This window comes from Phalaenopsis equestris, unplaced genomic scaffold (assembly GCF_001263595.1).
Source record: "Phalaenopsis equestris unplaced genomic scaffold, ASM126359v1 Scaffold000188, whole genome shotgun sequence".
In the NCBI taxonomy this organism is placed as follows: domain Eukaryota; kingdom Viridiplantae; phylum Streptophyta; class Magnoliopsida; order Asparagales; family Orchidaceae; genus Phalaenopsis; species Phalaenopsis equestris.
This window is the reverse complement of record NW_018164630.1, coordinates 1,064,082-1,084,400: the sequence shown is the minus strand read 5'-3', so window position 1 is coordinate 1,084,400 and position 20,319 is coordinate 1,064,082. Positions and strand designations below refer to the sequence as shown.

Here is a 20,319-nt window from a genome sequence, read left to right as displayed (position 1 = left end):
TTCTTCCCCTCCACCTGCAGCCAGCTGCCCCTCATGCCTTTCCTATGTTGTCTAACAGTAACCTTTCGTCTTACTCCGTACAGTCAACCGCCACTCTTCCACTCCACCTAACCGACCACCAACCCTTTGGGATACTATCTTAGTTGTATTTGCATTGTGTTTGTTGTTGTATTTTCCATTTTAAGTATATTTGGTTGTAATCACCCATTATAAGAACAACACTGCAATTCTCTTCTTCCCTCGATCTCCTCCGTCTTTTCCTTCACGCGGCTCAAAAACCCTAACGTGCATGCACGGTACTGCGAGAGCTCCACTTCTCTTCTCTTTCGATCGTGGTGCAACCCAACAGAGCGCACACGGTGCCATTCTTGTCTTCTTATTCCTGGCTTCAGTCGAGTGGCTCTACTCAAAGCATCAAGCAAGCACCGCCTCCATCGTCTTCCTTCTCTTCCTCTGCAAGAGAGCACGACATAAATCCACTTGGTAGGGCACGAAACCCCTTCTCCTCTACTTCATGCACGCAAGGATCTTGGTGCGACCCAACATAACAAGGCAAGAAGTCATAAATTCCTCCCTTACTCATTGACCAGTAGACTAGGGCTCGACACAGGAAAACACGCTGGTCTCAACACTGCACATACGATCCTTCTCTTCTTTTGACTTCTTCCTCCTTAAGCAAATTCTTCTTCTACTCCTCTGTCTCTTGCTCTCTCTCACATTTGGGTTGAACAGACAATAATAACTCCCTTGATTCCTAAAAACCAATCGTAGAGACACGCATATTTAAATATTTTTTATTATTATTATTATTATTAAAATTCAGTTATTACAAGGAGCACACGATTGTCTGGTACTTGGGAGGCTTGTAGCCCTCCATCTAGAATGTGGTTCAACTACATCTTTATTGGTCGTTGGATTATGTTCAGACCTTGGCACTGAAGGTGGAGAGACATCAGAAGCAAAATAGACGCCCAGCGCTATTTAGACAGCTACCCACAGTTTGAGACATCAGCAGAAGCATGCCCACAGAAGTTGAGAAGATTGTTCAGGAGAATGACAGAGCCGCTTAGTGTGAGAAGCTTGAGAAGAGTTGCACGCTCAATACAGTGTCCATCATAAAATGTTTTAGGTGTCATAGATATGGGCATATCGCCTCCAGTTGCTCTATGAACAGAGTTGTCTCATTCAACGATCAAGGTGCAGTAGAGGAGGTGAGCGAGGAGGTGGCAACTGACGAATAGGGTGAGTATCGACTTCCAGCAAATGAGGACAAGATGCTCGTGGTTCGATAGATTTTTTCAGACTGAGGGTATGAAGGAGCAACAGTGGTTTTGCCACAACATATTATATACTCAACACACTGAAAGGAAAGGTATGCAACCTCATCTTCGTTGGAGGTAGCAGTGAGAATGTGCGTCCACACAAATGGTGGACAAGTTGAGTCTCATGACTTGGAGGCATTCCCAGTCGTATTCCCTGATGTGATTGAAGAGAATAACATGGTCATCATTGAAATGAGGTGCCTCGTCAACTACAAGATCATGTGTGATGCGACATGGTGCCCATGGATGCCTGTCACATCCTTTTGGGGAGACTGCGACAGTTCAACTGCAGAACTCAACATGATGGATTCAATAATACATGTTTTCACAAAGGATGAGAAACTTATAGTCCTACCTCATGCAGAGTATGAGGTTATCAGTGTTAGTGGGTAGTGAGATCGAAGGGCCTATATCAAACATAGGACAACCACTACATTGAGAGTTTTAGGGTACCCTTACTGCTAGCTTGCTGCCAAAGCCGTCCACCGTCAAGAAGTTCAGTCTTTCTTCATGTTGGATAAGGATGAGCTAACCTTGGGCTACCTTGAAAGCAGTATACCCTCAGATAGTTGGATTGATATGGATGACTACTCATAAGTGGGGAAACCTTCTCAGGTGTTTTAAGAGACAGTGCAATCGATCGTAGGATATCGATACAATTGAAAACCCTTTAAGCTATGGAGGTTACAACAGCTCCGTCACCTTCAACGTGCAGACAAAAGATTAAACAAATGAGGTCGCAATTCCCCCAATCCAAGGAGACTGATGCAGGGTCCAACGCTCAGGTGCAGTAAATTGTTGCATCCCTTTTGCCCTTGTTCGGTTCGGTCCAGACAGAGGAGAGACCGGCTGGTCTTTCCAGGTAGGGAATTCCCTCCTATTTTGAGTGGGGTTTACTCCTATTTATCCTTGGTCTATATAAGTCATTATTGTGTTTTGAGGCGGTGCTTTATGTTTTTTATTAGGAATGTAGTCAGCGTCCCCAATTCTTCTTTCTAATGTTGTATCCAAAGGTGAGTGATGTTCTGGTTGTATTCCTTTCTGAGGTGGTGACAATTCTCGACTTCCCCTTCCGCCTCATTCTTCTCTTTGCCACCGCCGTCATCGCACCTACTGCAACCGCCCGGAAATAGGCTTTGTTGGATGTTTTTCTACAGTTCCACTTTGCTGACACTTCTAGATCTTTTTCACCTTGCCTTCAGCCTCAAGATAGCTCTCCTTGCTGTCTTTGCGCACTCACACCTCTTCCATCTCGCCCCCCAGCCGCCAGACAACTCTCATTGCTGTCTTTTTCCCTACGTATGCTTCCTTTCCCCTGCCATCCCTAACCGCAAACCCTCTGCATCCTTGCCTTCTTCCCTTTCTGCAGGCCAGCCACATTTTCTCCCTTCCACCTGCAGCCAATCCCCCCTCTTACCCTTCCTATGCTGTCCAAGCACAACCTTCTGCTTTCTTTCCTACAATTGACCGCCATACTTCCTCCACCTTAACTACGTTTGTGTTGTGTCTCTTGTTGCTTTTTCTCTTTTAATTATAGTTGTAATCACTCATTTGCTTTTAGTAATAACATTTTATTTTCCTGTTGTTGGTTAACACCGGCATTAGGTTTGTAGACATGTTTATATAAACCTTCGCACTTTGTGCAAATTGGAAGCAATTAAAATTCCAAGCAGCTCTTTTTTTTTCCGATTCTTTTCTACTTTTCCCACTATATAGATGGTATTAGAGCTGGGCTAGGATTTTCTCCTTCCAACTCATTCTCCCTACTCTTCCTCCCATCCTTTCTTATTGAAGCTTTGTTTTTTCTTCATTATATTTGGTTTCTTTGGCTTTCCTTCTAAGGAGTTTGCTATTATGAATGGTGAAAAATAGACTAAAAGGAACTCTAGGGAGACTTAATGCCTCACATCGCTTGAATGAGAGAAACTATTTGAAGTGGTTTCAAATCATGAAGGCCTTTTCGTCTTTGAAGGGAAATATCTAACATCTAGTAGATCTACTTCCAGAGTCAAAAGACCTAAATATCATATTTTGGGGAAAAAATATTTCATGATCAAGGCATGATTGTGAAGACCATGATATCAAAATTCAGTGGTTGTGCATTTTTTTATCTTTTGCAAAAAAGTTTTGGATGATGCCAAATAAACTCACTCAAAAATAAAAAAGGTTGCACTCATTTGGGTGATCAAATAAAGTTCTCCACTATCAAGGAAGGTAATATTTTTGTCATTGAATATTTAAAGTCATGAAGGTTTATTGATTTAAACTTAATCATTACCAAGGTCTCAAGATGAGTGCTCTGAGAATGCTATAATTCTCGAGCAATTTGTGGAAAGAGAAAATGTTTGAATTTTTGCGGGGCCCATTAATGACATTGCCAGTTTGGATTTAAATCTTAATAGAGATGAGCTCGTTTCTCTAAGGGTCTGTTTGATTTGCTCAAAAGGAAATATAGTATTAAAGAAGTGTGTTTGAAATTTTGCGAGCTTGTTTGGTTTAGCGTAAAATAAATGCACTACTTTACATTTTTTTTATTTGATGTGAAGAAAAATAAAATCAATGTAAAATATATGGCCCGTGGGTGCTGACGATGGTAGGAGGTTGGTGGTCGGTGACGGGTGGCGAGCGATTGGTGTGTGGCAGGCTGCATGCAGTAGGTAACTACTATGATGATAAGCAGTGTGCGACTGGAAGATAAGAATAACAAGTAGGCAGCATTTGCAGTTGCTAGAAGGTTGTGTAGCTGGCAGTGATGAAAAGGCTAGGTTAGCAGATGTCGACGACAATGACTGACAGTTACAAGCAACATTTTACTCAAAATGGTGTTTTTGAAATTTGCCCGGTGAAATCCAAATACATCGAAAATGAACTGGAGAATGAATTCCAAATGCATTGTAATTTTACACTACATTTGAAATTCATTCAACTAAACATCCAAATTTTTTTAAATTTTACAAAAGAAGTGTAACCCAATATTTTTGATACAAATGATTTTTCTCCCTCTGTGAAGTGCAAAGGAAGAATGGCGATGATGTAGTTTTTTTTTGAAACATCTTCCATGACAACCTAACATCATAATCATGGTAAATATTGTCGGTCAATTCATGCGCAAATCTAAAGAATCTCACTTTCAAGCTTCCTGCATAATTTTTTGATATTTCAAATGAAATTTGTGGAAAGTAATTCTATACAAAATTAGGATACAAATTGAAGGGCATAGTGATACATATTATTGAGCTCACCTATGAATAGATAATACTCTTAAGGATTCTATACGTTATTGGGAGAAATTTTATAACTTGAAAGAGCTAGAAACAATCTGTTGTATCAAGATTTAGTGTGGAAATTAAATTTAAGGCAATTGCTCAAGCATTCTGTAGCTTCTATGGATCAATGTCTTATTGGACAACTTATAGGTCAAGTGGAGAATTTCAATGAAGATTTATTGTGACAATACGGCTTGCATCAAAATTGCACATAATCTAGTAAAACATGGTCATACAAAGCATCACTTTGTAAAAGGGAAATAAGAAAATAGATTGATAAGCACTCTATATGTGCCAAGAAAAAATCAATTGGCCAAGGATTTTGCAACTTCGTGTTCAAAATTGTTATAAACAAAGTTGGAATGATAGTCTTTTATCCCCGTTTGAGGTGAGTGTTAAAAGGTGTGGGATCCATAGCTATTTTTGCCTTTTTTTCCATAAGGTTTGGCCGTTAGTGTGGTTCATGCAAGCAAAGGTTGAGCTCGTAGTGCATACAGATTAAGATCTTTGGTCTTGGATTAAAGCCTTTTGGAGTCCTTGGATTACTTTCCCATGTATTTTTAAGGCTGCAAGCGCTGTAGGGGATTAGCACCTTTCTATTTTATGCATTGTGTAAATTGTTTTGATTTTTTTCTTCTTAAAGACTTGTAGATATGTCTATGTAAACACACACACTTTGTACAAATTGGAAGCGATAAAAATTCTAGGTTGTTTTTCTTTCTTTTTTCTGCATTCTATACTTTTCGACAACACCTCTACATAAATCTTCAAATTTGCTATTGTTATGGAGAGATTTATTATACTGAAAATTTAATATTTAGAAAATTATTTTTTACGATGTAATATATTTTCTTAATCAAGAATATTTCCACTGTTTATTCTTTTCCATTCCATCGTTTCTATTTTTTTTTTGCGTACACACTGCTTCTATGGTGAAACCAATCAATTTATTTTCCCTATAACATGGTATTTCAATCCTAACAATCCTAGTTCTCGTTTCCACCCTACCTTTCTTCCTCTCATTAGTACTATGGGATTTCAAGCTTGATCCTCTAACTGATGCCCCTCTCCGCTCTACACTACATTTTTTATTCTCTCTCTCTAGCTTGCTGATCATATTGGAAGCCCCACCATCACATCTCTCAAGCCTAGCATCTACATAATAAGCCCTTCCACTGTATCCTGCTCACTCGCTCATTTTCACTTATTCCCATTCATTGCATGCTAGTTCTCCACACATTGTGCTTGCCTGCATGTTTGCCTCACCTGCCCGCCAACCACACCTATGTGTGTCTTGTCCCTGCATTTGTGTCTTCACAACACTCAGTTGTAGCCCGCCATGCTCTTATCTACTCACTCGCTTTGTCTTTGTGTGCCCTCCTAGTCACACGTGTCAGCTAGACATTTTGATGGTGATTCTCATAAATATATCAGCAGTCTTCTAATAATTTTTTTGTGGTGTTTGTTATTGGCTTCCCGTACTCTTTTTTTCAAAATAAGGCCCTCAACTATTGGTATCATATTCAGACTCACTTGTACCAATTATCTTTTGTGGTTCTGAGCTTTTTATTTTCAAGTTCAAGATGACGTGCCAATTCTTTTCTCCCTTTAAAGAAAGTTCAAATGAAGTGGTCCAATCCTTTTCTACCTCCAACGAAAAATGAAGTGGTTTCTTTCATGCAAACATCCAATCTCATTTAAAAATCAATATGTAAAAACACTCCCTTCTTTGTTTGAATTTAATTGTATTTTTTATTTCTAGCTTTTAGTTTGGAACATCCATACATATAGAAATATTGAAAGAAATGAAAAGAAAGGAAACTCTGAAGAAAACAAATAGAAAAAGAGAACTGAGGCTGCTACAAAATTGATTGGTGGACAAATGTTGTGCGTGTTCTTGGCTTTAATTATTTTGAACTGTTTCACAGGTGGCTTGTTTTGAACTCTATTTACTTCGTCTATTTGATTAAGATCTGTCTTTACTTCAAATGGATATGAATAATATATTTCTCTACGGTGATCTCTCTGAAATAGTTTATATGCAGCAACATCTTGGATGTGTTGCTTGGGGGGGCGAATAAAATCTATGAACTGCAAAAAATTACATATGGGTTGAAGCAGAATCTTTGTGCTTGATTTAATTATCTTTTGCAAGCTCTTTGCAGTAGGTCTTCAAAGTAAGATAACTTTTATCACTCTATTTTCATCTACCATTTGTCCATTGGGTCGGTGCTAGGGTCAGTGATCCTTGCAGTGTATGTTGATATTGATCTCATCGGAAGTAGTATCTTTGGTTTTGAGAAAATAAACAATATCTTGACATTTATTATAAAAACTTTGAATTTTGAAAGTACTTTCTTTGTATCAAGTTTGCATGCAACATAGTTGATGTCTCATTTTTCTACAAAGGAAATTTGCCATGAATCTATGTGAGGAAAATTAGCTTAATGGTGTAAACCTTCTAACTCTCCTATGAATACTTCCGGACTTCTAATGATGCAGAAAAGCTGCAAACAAATTCTTTGCTATCGTTGGTTAGTTGGTAAGCTTTCTTTATCTGATCTCCACCTGACTTGCTATTTCCTTCATCGTTGGGGTGATAAGAGAATATGCAAATTCCAAAGAAGCAGCATTGGGATGTGTTAGAAGTTAATAGTTTTTATTTATTTCCTTTCCGGTTACTCCCTATTTTATGTATTTCTTATTTTTTTTATTTTTTTTATTTCTGGGTATTTATTAGAAATTGATTAATTGTAAACTTGGAGATATTGGTGTTATGTCTTTCCTATTTTAGAATCATATAACTTGTATTTATATACCCTTTCATATCAATAAAGTTATTCCGCTAAATTCTCGAAGCCTACAACCGACATGGTGTCAGAGAGCCTTGAAACAAGCCCCGGAGTCTCCGGCGGAGGAGAAGATCTCCTGCCGCCAGAAATTTATTATTCCCCGCAGCCAACAATCTTTCTCTCTGCAGGCCCTAGCCACCGAAACCTCTCTCCTCGCAGGACCTAGCCGTTGGAACTCTTTCTCCTCGCAGGACCTAGCCGTTGGACCTCTTTCCCGCAAGCCCTAGCCGCTGGAACTCTCTCCTGCAAGGCCCTAGCCACCAAAACTCCTTCCTCCGCAGTTTCTAGCCGTTGAAACCCCTTTCCCTGCAGGAGCTAGCTGCCAGAACTCTCTCCTTTCAGTCCTCTAGCTGCCGGAGTTCTCACTATAGTTTCCGAGCCTTGGATCAAATCTTAGCCGCCGGACCGCCTACTACTGCAGAAATTTTGAATTTCGGACCTCCTGCTGCTCCATAAATTTTGAATTTCGGACCTCCTCCTATTGCAGAATATCTGAACTATCTCAGAGGTGGAGAATTGGATTTTGCCGATGCTTCAAGCATAGAGAAAGAAGAGCAAAAATGAAGAAAATCCCAAAAACAATAAATTTTGTGCTGGTTTTTCTCATCACAACCTTCTATTTTCTTAAATGCACGGCTTTTGCTGCTCAAAAATCCTACTTTGTTTACCTTGGAGCCCAATCCGACTTTGCTGAAGAATTCTCTGCTGATACTAATGAAAACCTCACACAATCTTACTTTGAGCTCTTAGAATCATTCCTTCAGATCAAGGAGAAGGCCAGTGATGCAATCTTCTACTCTTATACAGGATGCATCAATGGTTTCGCAGCAATCCTGGAGGAAGATGCTCTGGAGATCTTACAACATTCTGGAGTTTTTTCTGTTTTTGAGAACCGAGGACAAGCTTCACACAACTCGCTCATGGCAGTTCTTTGGCTTGTAGAGAGATGACGTAGTTCCGAAGCAATCCCTGTGGAGAAAAGCTAGATTTGGAAAAGATTTATTATTGCTAATCTTGATACTGGTGTTTGGTCAGAGTTCAAGAGCTTCAGGGATGACGACATGGGATCCATTCCTTTTAAATGGAAGGGAATATGCCAGAGTGACAGCAAACAGAATTTCTTCTGCATTAGGAAGCTAATCAGTACTCAATATTTCAACAAGAGCTATTTAACCGCTGGTGGCACTGTTAGCTCAACTTTAAACATCCCCTGCAATCTGAACAGGCACGACACTCACACTCTCCACCGCTAGCGGAAGCTTTGTGCCCAACGCCAGTGTTCTAGGCTTCGACATCGACATAGCCAAAGGCGAATCCCCTCGCGCCCGTGTTGTTGCCTATAAGGTTTGTTGGTCTCTCGTCAACGACAACGAATGCTTCTATGCCTACATTCTTCCTAGCTTTGAAGCCGCCATCAAAGGTGGCGTCGATGTCATCTCCCGTCAACAGTTGTGGGTTTTTTTTTCCTATCCCTGCAGGGTGTATCTACAAGCCCTTCTGTAGTTCCCAAAATTCCTACAGTGGACAGTAGTGGAGACGCATCTTCTTACTTGCAATTTCCTGCTCGTTGTCGGACTTCAAAAGGATCGCAACAAGGACATCCCAACAAGTAGCTTCTAGAATTCCTTCTCATTTCTTACTTGGTCATAAGCCCAATGCATGCTTAGGGTTAGAATTCTGTAGAGCCAGAATCCTCCTACTGAAGGCCCACCTCCGTCAGAACCTTTCAGCTGATTTGTAGGCCCTCTTCCGGAGCTTTTTCCTGCAACAAATCCTCTGCCGGAGCTTTTTCCTGCAACAAACCCTCTGCCGGAGCTTTTTCCTGCAACAAACCCTCTGCCGGAGCTTTTCCTTTTTTTTCTGCAGACCATACTCTGTAACTTTCCTTGCAAGTTGTCTACTTCCCTGCAAATTTTCCTGCATCATTACCTGTAGCAACCTTCCACCTGTCTACAGGAACTGAAGAAACGACAGTCAAAGGCAGCCGCAATCAGTTAGAAGCATCTCTAATTGTCTTGGGGATGAAGCCTTCAAATTCTACCTTACAAAATATTTTCCTTACCAAGTTAAACATGATTGACATCTATACTTCAACTTGAGGGGGAGTGTTAGAAGTTATTAGTTTTGATTTATTTCATTTCGTGTTATTTCTTATTTTATATTAGAAGTTATTAGTATTGATTTATTTCTTTATCGGTTATTCCCTATTTTCTGTATTTCTTATTTTATATCTTTCCTTTTATTTCCGGATAGTTATTATAAATTGATTAATTGTAATCTTAGAGATATTGGTATTATGTCTTCCCTATTTTAGAATTCATGTAATTTGTACATATATTCCATTTCATATTAATATAATTATTTCGCTAAATTCTCAAAAACCTATAGGATTTTATCTTAAGGAATTTAAGATGTATTAAAAGATTTCTAGAAGAAAGGATTATTTATTAGAAACACAAAGTGAATTGAAGCCTACTTTGAAATTGACAATTCTGAATATATTAAAAATGAAAGTGTACTCACGATATTTTTATTGAAGAAACTTTGGTTTCATGTAATAGTAAGACCAACGGCTATTTTTGCTAGATATTGCAGTAAAGCAGAATATAGAGATATGGCACAGTCCTTTTATGAATTGATGTGAATAAAAACGTCTTATTAAAGAGTTTGCTTTTCTTGTTACTCAACTTATGCTTTGAAGATTGATAATTAGAGAACCACGTGTATTCCTAGCAATCCTATTTTTAATGAAAGAGTAAGACTTGAATTCATTTCATCTTTACTATGCAAACACACAGACATACTCACACAGATATATATATATATATATATAAATAAGCGCGCACGGGGTGGGTACGGGCTAGCAGGCGCATTTGTGTGGTTGTTCTATTATCAAGTCAATTAAGTTCTTTTCCCTTTAACAACAGCTATAGCACCAACGTGAGAATATTCTCTTCATTAACCTTTATCACAAATTTGAAGTTAATATTTTTTTAGTAGTGGATTTCATTGGCTGGGTTTATGCTTTCATTTTTTATACCGATTTACTCAAGGGTTGGCTGAGGTTGAATTTGAAATGTGTTCAAACATGGCATGCTTGTCTTTGCTTACAATTGGTTAACTTATAATAGGCAGCTCGAGTCTGAAAATTGGTTCAAATATGTACTTGCTAGATCAAAGTTGTTGTGATGCTTGTAGAAAATTTGTTTCAATCTTGGCTTAGAACTAATTATATTTTCAGCCATTTGAAATCTTTTTTTTTCTCTTTTTAAATATTATTTTATTTTATTTTTTTTTACTTTTTTTTTTATGATATTCATAACCCCGTGCACTCGCGTGCGTGCACACACATACATAGAGTGAGAGAGAGAGAGAGAGAGATGGTTAAGCCTGGATTGAAATGAGCCAAAATGCTTAGTATCTTGATGGTTATTTTTACATAATTAAATGCGTGATTCAGACCGAAAATAGGTATTTACCTATTCTTAGTGCCTTTGATAATCAGAGATCGAGTTAAACATCAGCTGTAGCCTGTCGTTCTTTATGATCACTGGATTTGCAAACTGAACCTTTATTACGTGCAAAGTTTAGTTCAGGCTGAACATGCAAGTGGTAATGCTAGATAGAACATGTTTATTATTATTATTATTATTATTATTATTATTTTTAATCCCTAATTACTAAATTTGTGATATCTTACAGAGCTTTGCTCTATTCCATGAAACAACATATAATGAAATGAGATATGCAGGTGGCTGTTAAAATGCTGTTTCTGACTTATTTCCCTACTTAACAGATAAAACAACTGCAACAAGAAAGTGATCTTCCTTTAGAAGAACTACTTGGAAGGTATGGGCAGGTAAGAAACTTTCAGATCTGCTCCACCTGGGCCTCTTCTTTTCCATTAACTGACTGACTTCAACCTATAGGAGATGGAGAATGATGATGATATTGGCTTCGTGGAATCGGATTCCTCTTCCTCTCGTTCGGATGGCCCATTAAAAAGTGACACATATTGTGTTATTCAACCAGGCGATCCAAGCGTTTCCAGCGCTGATCATGATCATGTTTCGGAAAGGGAAAAATCTGCTCATGAGATCCAAGACTCCATTGCAGAAGACATTGAAGGTGACATGAAGCTTGAACTGGATAAAGTTATGGATAAGCGGGGTAGTGAAAATATGATTGCAGATGCAGCAGCTGCAGCAAGATCTGCTCAACCCACTGGCAATACATTCTCGACTACTAAAGTGCGAACTAAGTTTCCTTTCCTCCTTAAACACCCTCTGCGGGAATATCAACATATTGGCCTGGATTGGTTGGTCACCTTGTATGACAAGAGGCTTAATGGTATTCTTGCAGATGAAATGGGTTTGGGGAAGACAATCATGACAATTGCTCTTCTGGCACATTTAGCCTGTGAAAAGGGAATATGGGGACCTCATCTTATTGTAGTACCAACTAGTGTAATGCTTAATTGGGAAACAGAGTTTCTTAGGTGGTGTCCGGCTTTCAAAATACTGACATACTTTGGAAGCGCAAAAGAACGGAAACATAAGAGACAAGGTTGGTTGAAACTTAACTCGTTCCACGTTTGCATCACTACTTACAGACTTATCATACAGGACTCAAAAGTATTTAAGCGGAAGAAGTGGAAATACCTCATCCTTGATGAAGCTCATCTGATAAAGAACTGGAAATCTCAGAGGTGGCAAACTTTGTTAAACTTCAACTCAAAAAGGCGAATTTTGTTAACGGGTACACCTCTACAAAATGACCTCATGGAACTTTGGTCCTTGATGCATTTCTTAATGCCTCATATATTTCAATCTCACCAAGAATTTAAAGATTGGTTTAGTAATCCGATTTCTGGGATGGTGGAAGGTCAGGAAAAGGTTAACAGGGAAGTGGTGGATAGGTTACACAATGTGCTTCGTCCTTTCATACTTCGGCGCTTGAAAAGAGATGTGGAGAAGCAACTACCCAAGAAGCATGAGCATGTCATATACTGTAGGCTTTCGAGACGACAAAGGAACTTGTATGAAGACTTCATTGCAAGCTCGGAAACACAAGCGACTCTTGCCAGTACAAATTTTTTTGGCATGATTAGTGTGATAATGCAACTTAGGAAGGTCTGCAATCATCCTGACCTATTTGAGGGTCGTCCCATTATAAGCTCATATGACATGGCTGGTATCAACATGCAATTAAGCTCAGATGTTTCCTTGATCTTCTCTTCTGGTCCATTTTCTGGGGTTAATCTGAAGGGTTTAAATCTTATATTTTCTCATCATGAATTTGATATGATTTCTTGGGAGAGTGAGGAAGTCTTGTCGATATGTTCATCGAATTTAATTGAGGACAATATGCTGAAGTTTATAGAGATACCATCAGCTGGTCAATATGACCGTAAAAGAGCCTTAGGAACTAATATTTTTGAAGAAATTCAGAAAGCACTTTTTGAAGAAAGATTGAAGCAGTTAAAAGAAAGGGCAGCTTCTATTGCATGGTGGAATAATTTGCAATGCCAGAAGAAACCTATCTATGGAACTGATCTTAGAGAACTTGTTACTGTTAAGCATCCTGTTGCAGATATTCACAAGCAGAAGAGTAATCCTTGCTGTTATATGAAATTTTCATCTTACCTCGGAGAACTAGTTCTTTCAGCTGATGAAAGATTTCAAAAGATGATAGGCACAGTTGAAAGCTTTATGTTTGCAATTCCAGCTGCACGCGCTCCTCCTCCTGTTTGCTGGTCCAGTAAAGCTGGATCTTTTGTGTTTCGGACACAGGCATATGCTGATAGATGTACAGAGATTTTGTCACCTCTCCTCTCACCTTACAGACCTGCTATTGTGCGTAGACAAGTGTATTTTCCTGATAGACGTCTGATACAGTTTGATTGTGGTAAGCTACAAGAGCTTTCTATCCTTTTAAGGCGTTTAAAATCAGAGGGGCATAGAGCTTTGATATTTACCCAGATGACCAAAATGCTTGATATCTTGGAGGCTTTCATTAATTTGTATGGTTACACATATATGAGGTTGGATGGTTCCACGCTACCAGAACAAAGGCAGACTCTGATGCAGCGGTTCAACACAAATCCAAAATTTTTCCTGTTCATTCTATCAACTCGTAGTGGTGGAGTTGGGATTAATCTAGTAGGGGCTGATACTGTTATCTTTTATGATAGTGATTGGAATCCGGCAATGGATCAGCAAGCTCAAGACAGATGCCACAGGATAGGGCAAACACGGGAGGTGCATATATATCGCCTAATTAGTGAGAGTACAATTGAAGAAAACATCTTGAAGAAAGCAAATCAGAAGCGAATGCTTGATGATTTGGTCATACAGAGTGGAAGTTACAACACCGATTTCTTCAAAAAGCTTGACCCAATGGAACTACTTTCTAATCATAAATCACTTCATGTTGGAAACTTTTGTAAGGAGAATAATTATGCTGAATCCTTCAATCATGGAGTGGGGGCAGATATTTCAAATGCAGACGTTGAGGCTGCCATCATGCATGCAGAAGATGAGGCGGATTATATTGCTCTTAAAAGAGTAGAGCAGGAAGAAGCAGTAGAGAATCAAGAATTTTCTGAAGATGCTATAGGGAGAGCAGAAGATGATGAGAATGAAGAAGAAACAATGGTGGATGAAAAAGTTCCTGATGAACATAAAATTGACTCTAGAAATATGTGGAGCAAGGACAATGGTGCTGACAATCTTAATGAAGAAAATGCTCTCACTTTAATTGGGGGATCTGAAGAGATTGACATGTTGGCTGATGTGAAACAGATGGCAGCGGCTGCAGCTGCTGCTGGGCATTCTAGTTCAACATTTGAAAATCATCTTCAGCCCATCGATAGATATGCTATGCGCTTTTTAGACCTATGGGATCCAATAATCGACAAATCTTCCATAGAATATCATGACAGTGTGGAAGAAGAGGATTGGGAGCTGGATAGAATTGAAAAGCTCAAGGAAGATATGGAAGCTGAGATTGATGATGACCAGGAACCTCTTTTATATGAAAGTGAGTGAAAGTTTTGCATAATTTTTTTATTTGGTGACATGATTATGATGGAGTGTCAAGTAAAATTATTTTCTCCTTGAATTGGACAAGTAGGGAGATTTTTTTAAAGGAAGAACTCCAAAAATATCCATAATAATTTGTAAAGAATCTAATGGAGGTAACAGCACTGAAAATATGGTGTCAGTTATTGTCATAGTGGAGGACATGACTCTAGAACATCTTGTTCCATTTGACGCATGACATAGCCTGTTACAAAACATTCAAGTAAAAATATAGACTCGAAAGGATCTCAGCTTGGCAACATAAGCTTTACCATGAAAATTAATTAGTAATTACAAAGTAGGTAAACCTTTTAACGCTGTTAGCATAACAATATGCAACTAGGTAGAATAACATATGCTATGGTTACTATTTTTGCACTATAGCTCATAATGCATTGCATTCATAATACATATAATTTAGTTTCTGTTTTTTTATTTTAAGATATAAATAAAACTTGTTATAATTAATTTTATTATTTTATTGTTTTTTATCATTATTATTATTATTATTACTTGAGGTTTTGCTTAGAATCGTTTTCTTTTGTCTGTCTCAGCTTCATGCACAACCCTCTTCTGAGTCGATCTCTGATACCGAAGTTAACCCAAGCTACAAGAAATATAAATATTATTTGCTAAATTCAAATAGGGTTATAATGACAACTCATCACGAAATAGGAGTTAGACAAAAACTGACATAAAAGGACACACTAGGGTGACTGCGAAGGGGGTGAGTGGCTATAGGACAACAGGTAAGATGGTGACTCGGGGCTGCATCAGCAGTAGAATGACTGTGGAGGGAGTTGTGGCAACCAGGATAGAGCGCGTTGGAGTGGCTTTCGGCAGTAGGTCAGAGAGCTGCAGAGGCTGGGGACAACAAGTCAGAGCATTAGAGAGGTTGTTGGCATCAGGTCAGAGCGTTGAAGCAGCAGATTAGAGTGCTGAAGCAGCAGATTAGAGTGCTGAAGAGACTTTGGGCAGCAGATGAGAGTGTTGAAGGGCTGTTGGCAATAGGTCAGAGTGCTGGAGGGCTGTTGACAAAAGGCCGACGCGCTGGAGGGCCATCGACAGCAGGCAGGAGCACTGGATAGGCTGGCGATAGTAGATCTGAGTGCGAGAGTGAAACAAGAAGGGGTGGGAATGTCGGGAAGATGGCAGTGAGCCGGTAAGGGAAATATGGAAGGATCACTATCCCCACGGTAGTGAGTTCAGTCGGAACATCCTTGAAACTTTAGAGAAGATCATCGTCTCCGACAAGTTACAACCAGAGAACCATCTCGCTATCGAACACAACCCTATGAGGTAAGAGGACGTCGACGGTTGTCCAAACCGAAAGCTAAGCTAAAAACTAAACCTTAAACAAAGAATATCACGCATATATATCATTGGTACTAGTAGTTGTTAGCATAGGAAGGAATTAGAAGTGGAAGGAATATAAATAGGAAAGGAAGAGAATTAGACAAGGAATAGAAATAGGAAAGGAATAGAAAAGGAAGGAGTTTTCTCTATGGAAGGGAGTGGAATAGAAAATTGGTAGAGGGAAGGGGCGGCAATTTCAGGCCCCATGAAGGTCGGTCGGTTCAGTTGGCCATCCCTGCATCAATCTCTCATCCAAAACTTTGAGTGAAAGGAAAGTAGATGCCCCCAACATAATTTCGATGTGACAAAACCTACATAATCTTTATGGATATGCTGCAACGACACTCCTAAAAATGTGGCATACTCATGTTAGATACGTATTGGACACCGACACTTGCTGACATGCTCTGACACGTGTTCGCCACTTCAAAAACGTGTCTGAGTTTATTTGGGCTCACACATGTTTGGGACACCCCTCCACACTACATTAAATGAACTCAACACGATTTGGGAATAAATAAGACATGAGTATAAATTTATAAATATATGTATAGCTCTAATTATATCATATAGTTGAAGCCGTCTCCTCTCTCTTCATGTAGAAGTTTCTTCTAACATTCGTCAAAATCTAGCATCAAAGGTCCTCCAATATTCGTCAAAGCCTAGCATTATTAGTTCCTTCATTGTTTATTGAAGCCGAGCATTAAAGGTCCATCTAGCCATTAAAAATAATCATTCGTCGAAACTGAACCTACACTTGTTAAAGCAGAAGTCGTATGCTTCTTTGTCGCAATCTTAGTAGCAGTCAAATCTATTTGTTTAAGTATTTCCAAATTCTTACAAACTTTACGACACTTGCAATGAAGCTTCTATCTGTCAAAGCCAAGTGGATTCAAAGCCGCTTTAGTTTTCTAGGTGATAATTATAATATTTTTATTTACTTTTTAATGAGTTAATTGTTATAAATTTATACTTATTCTAATTCTAGAAGTTATATTTTAACTGAATTAATTAAACAAGGTGTAATCGTAGGATATTTTATATTTTAGTAGATAATTTGAAGAAAATCTTTTGAAATATATTGTCTAATTTTGAAAATTATTTTTTATAAACATGAGATTTCATAATACATGTTAAATTTTATTTATGCATATTTTGTTTTGTGATGTCTTTGATAAAACAACATTAGAAAAATATATATTCTACATTAATAATTAAATAAATATTAAAATTTGTCCATGATGCGTCTTGTTCTATTTTTTTTTAATTATGTTGTGTCTTCGTATCGTGTTCCTGTCTGTGTCCCTATGTTTTTGTCCGTGCATCATAACTTTATTCACTGAGCTCTTTCTCTTGAGTATCGATCTCCTTCATGAGTTGAAAACAACCCTATCTTTAGTCGTACATAGAGGTTTTTCTTTATCTTCAATTCTCTTTGCATGTTGAATGCATGCCTCTATCGAGTTGAACACATGAGCTCCTTTTTTCCTTTGATCTTATCTCCAAATTGAATGCAACCCTCTCTTTAGTTGAACCCAGGAGCTCCTCTTCTTTTATCTTTCACTAAGTTGAGTGCACTTCTCTCTTCCGCAGACAAACCCATCTTTTTGCCCCTTTTTTTTCATCTGGTATCAAATTCAACAATGCATGAAATATTTTTTACTCTTTCTTTTTTTCTTATTGTGATATTTTTGTAGCCCTTTATTCTTTTAATTTGCCTTGAATGGTTGTTTCTTTTATGTATAACTTTATTTGATGTAGTTTGCTTCTACTTAATTTTATTGAGTTATATATTGTTGCTTTGGATTTGTTTGATTATTAGTTTATCTTGTTAAATTTACAGAATTATCATGATATCTTTCTAGGGCTCCTATTAACTTATTTGGGAAGTGGATTTCGTGGAGAGGTGGTCGTGGAATGGCATGGGAAGCCTAATATGTGTGGGTTAATGTATTTGGAAGTGATTATAGGGATAAAGCTACTGTTGGACAGCAGGTTCAACATCGTGGATGGCTGCCTCGTCTGCAAAGAGTGGAGAAAACTCTGAATCGGTGACATTTGTGCGGCAAGGAGGTTCCACCACCTACTTGTAAGCAAAATACATACACGCTATTTGCAAAATGAAGATGATAGAACACTCCAGAGAATAAAAATTCAAAGAAACGTCTCTTAAATTCATAAACTCAACAAACTGAAAATCCAAAAAGTCCTATTGTAACACATAGATGTTTCCTCATACTGAACCTAATTGAAAAATAGGAGATAAGATAGAACCGGAAATGAATGAATTAAAAGACAACTTACATAAAATAACCAAGTACAAAAACAACAACAATAACAAGCCTTTATCCCACTATGTGGGGTTGGCTACATGAATCCTTTTTCTCCATTGCGTCCTATTGAGTGTCATATTTTCATTTAATTCTAATAGGTCTTTTTAGTTCTACCTTTGCCTTAACAACATTTAAAGCTAAAACATCTGCTCTCCTAACTGGATCATCAAATGGTCAACATTTACTGTGACCAAACCACGAAGACGACTCTATCTAATCTTGTCCACCACCAGAGCTACACCAACCATATCACAGATATATTCATTTTGCATTGTCTCCAATTGTCAAGCCACTCATCCACCTAAGCATTAAATTTGTTTTATGCTTCTATTTTAAAGGCCAACATTCTGCGCCATAGAGCATTTCAGGCCTCACCATCACTTATAAAATTTTCCTTTCAGTTTAAGCAGTATTTTTCCATCACACAATAGGCCCAAAGCATTCCTCTATCTCAACCAACCAACTTAAATTCTACTAATAACATCCCCATCTATATCACCATCACTCTGAACAATAAACTTGAGATATCTAAAACGTTCACACCTTTTAATGATTTGATCACCCATAGTTACTACTTTGCCACTAGAACTATTACTACTAATATTATATTGCATGTATTTAGTCTTAGTTCAACGAAGGCCTTTAGACTCAAATGTTGACCTCCCTAATTCAAGTTTTTCTTGTACTCTTTCTCTAGTTTTATCCAAAAGAAGGATATCATCAACGAAAAACATACACCAAGGTACATCCTCCGGTAAATGTCTAGTAAGAGCATCCATAACTAAAGCAAAAAGATATGGGGTTAAAGCCGATCCCTGATGCAATCCAACTGAAATAGGAAAATACTTGGTCAATCCTCCTTTTTATTCGAACACAAGTAATAGCTCTATCATTCGTATCTTTAATGACTAAATATAAGTCATATCAACACATTTCTTCTCTAGAATCTCTAGCATTTCTTCTCTAGAACTCTCCAAAGGACTTCTCTTGGAATCTTATCGTAAGCTTTTTCTAAATCAATAAAAATCATATGTGGATCATCCTTATTGTCTTTGTACTTCTCCATCACGCCTCTCAATAAATGTATAGCTTCCATAGTAGACCCGCCTAACATAAATCCAAACTGATTAAGAAAAATCTTTATATTGCGTCTTAACCGATGTTCAAGTACCCACTACTATAATTTTAAAGTATGACAGATCAACTTAATTTCTCTATAATTTACACACCCTTGGGCACCCTTTTTATTAAAAATGGGGACCAAAATACTCTTCCTCCACTCAGGTTTTTTTTTTAGTTTTTAAAATAATAATAAAGAGTTTAGTAATCCAAGAAACTTCCAAATCTCCTAAGTGTTTCCACACTTAAATTGGGATATCATCAGGTTCTACTAATTTTTCACTCATAGTTCTCTTTAATGTCTCCTCAATTTCTCTTTTACTAATGTGACGATAAAAATAAAACATTTTATCATTATTGACGATATTAAATCCACTAAAGTCGATCGTATTTTCTGAACTTCATTGAAAAGTTTATCAAAATAGATCACCCGCCTATGTTGAATATCTTCTTCTAAGAAAAACACTTTTTGATTTCCATCTTTAATACACTTTACTTGAGGTAAATCTTTACTTCTTTCCTTTTTGTTTGACTAGTTTATGCATATATTTTTCACTATAAGCGTAATTTTTTTACTCCCTTTATGTCACCTTATATTTTCCCAATTCTCTAAGCTTTTACGATTAAACCAACTTTTATAACACGACTTCTTATGTTTTGTCTTTTCTTGCATATTATTATTCCATCACCAACTATTTTTATTCATACAAAATTTTTTATTTTGATTCTCAAAGTACATTTCGTGTCACTTGTTTGTTACTTTATCCCACATAAAATTTGCTTCTTCAATAACATTCAAAATTTTAAAATCTTGGAGTTCACTTATAAAAATAATTTTATTTATGTCTTTTGGGTGCTCTCATCTAATTCTATGACAATGATTTCTAGTGTTCTTTATCCTACAACTCTTCATTTTAAAATTTAGAACTAATAATCGATGTTGAGCAGTTAAATTTTCACTTTGAATGATCTTACAATCTTTACATTCT

The 20,319-nt window shown here is 37.7% G+C and overlaps 1 protein-coding gene across 3 annotated transcripts in view; it reads left to right on the top strand.

Moving 5' to 3' along the window:
• LOC110022407 (protein PHOTOPERIOD-INDEPENDENT EARLY FLOWERING 1) overlaps positions 1–20,319 on the top strand; it is a 95,350-nt gene that overhangs the window by 51,316 nt on the left and 23,715 nt on the right. For all 3 annotated transcript variants that reach the window (XM_020721330.1, XM_020721329.1, XM_020721331.1), the window contains 2 exons: positions 11,237–11,299; positions 11,370–14,481. In XM_020721330.1, coding sequence (XP_020576989.1) covers positions 11,237–11,299; positions 11,370–14,481 — 3,175 coding nt within the window. The remainder of the gene's footprint in view (positions 1–11,236; positions 11,300–11,369; positions 14,482–20,319) is intronic.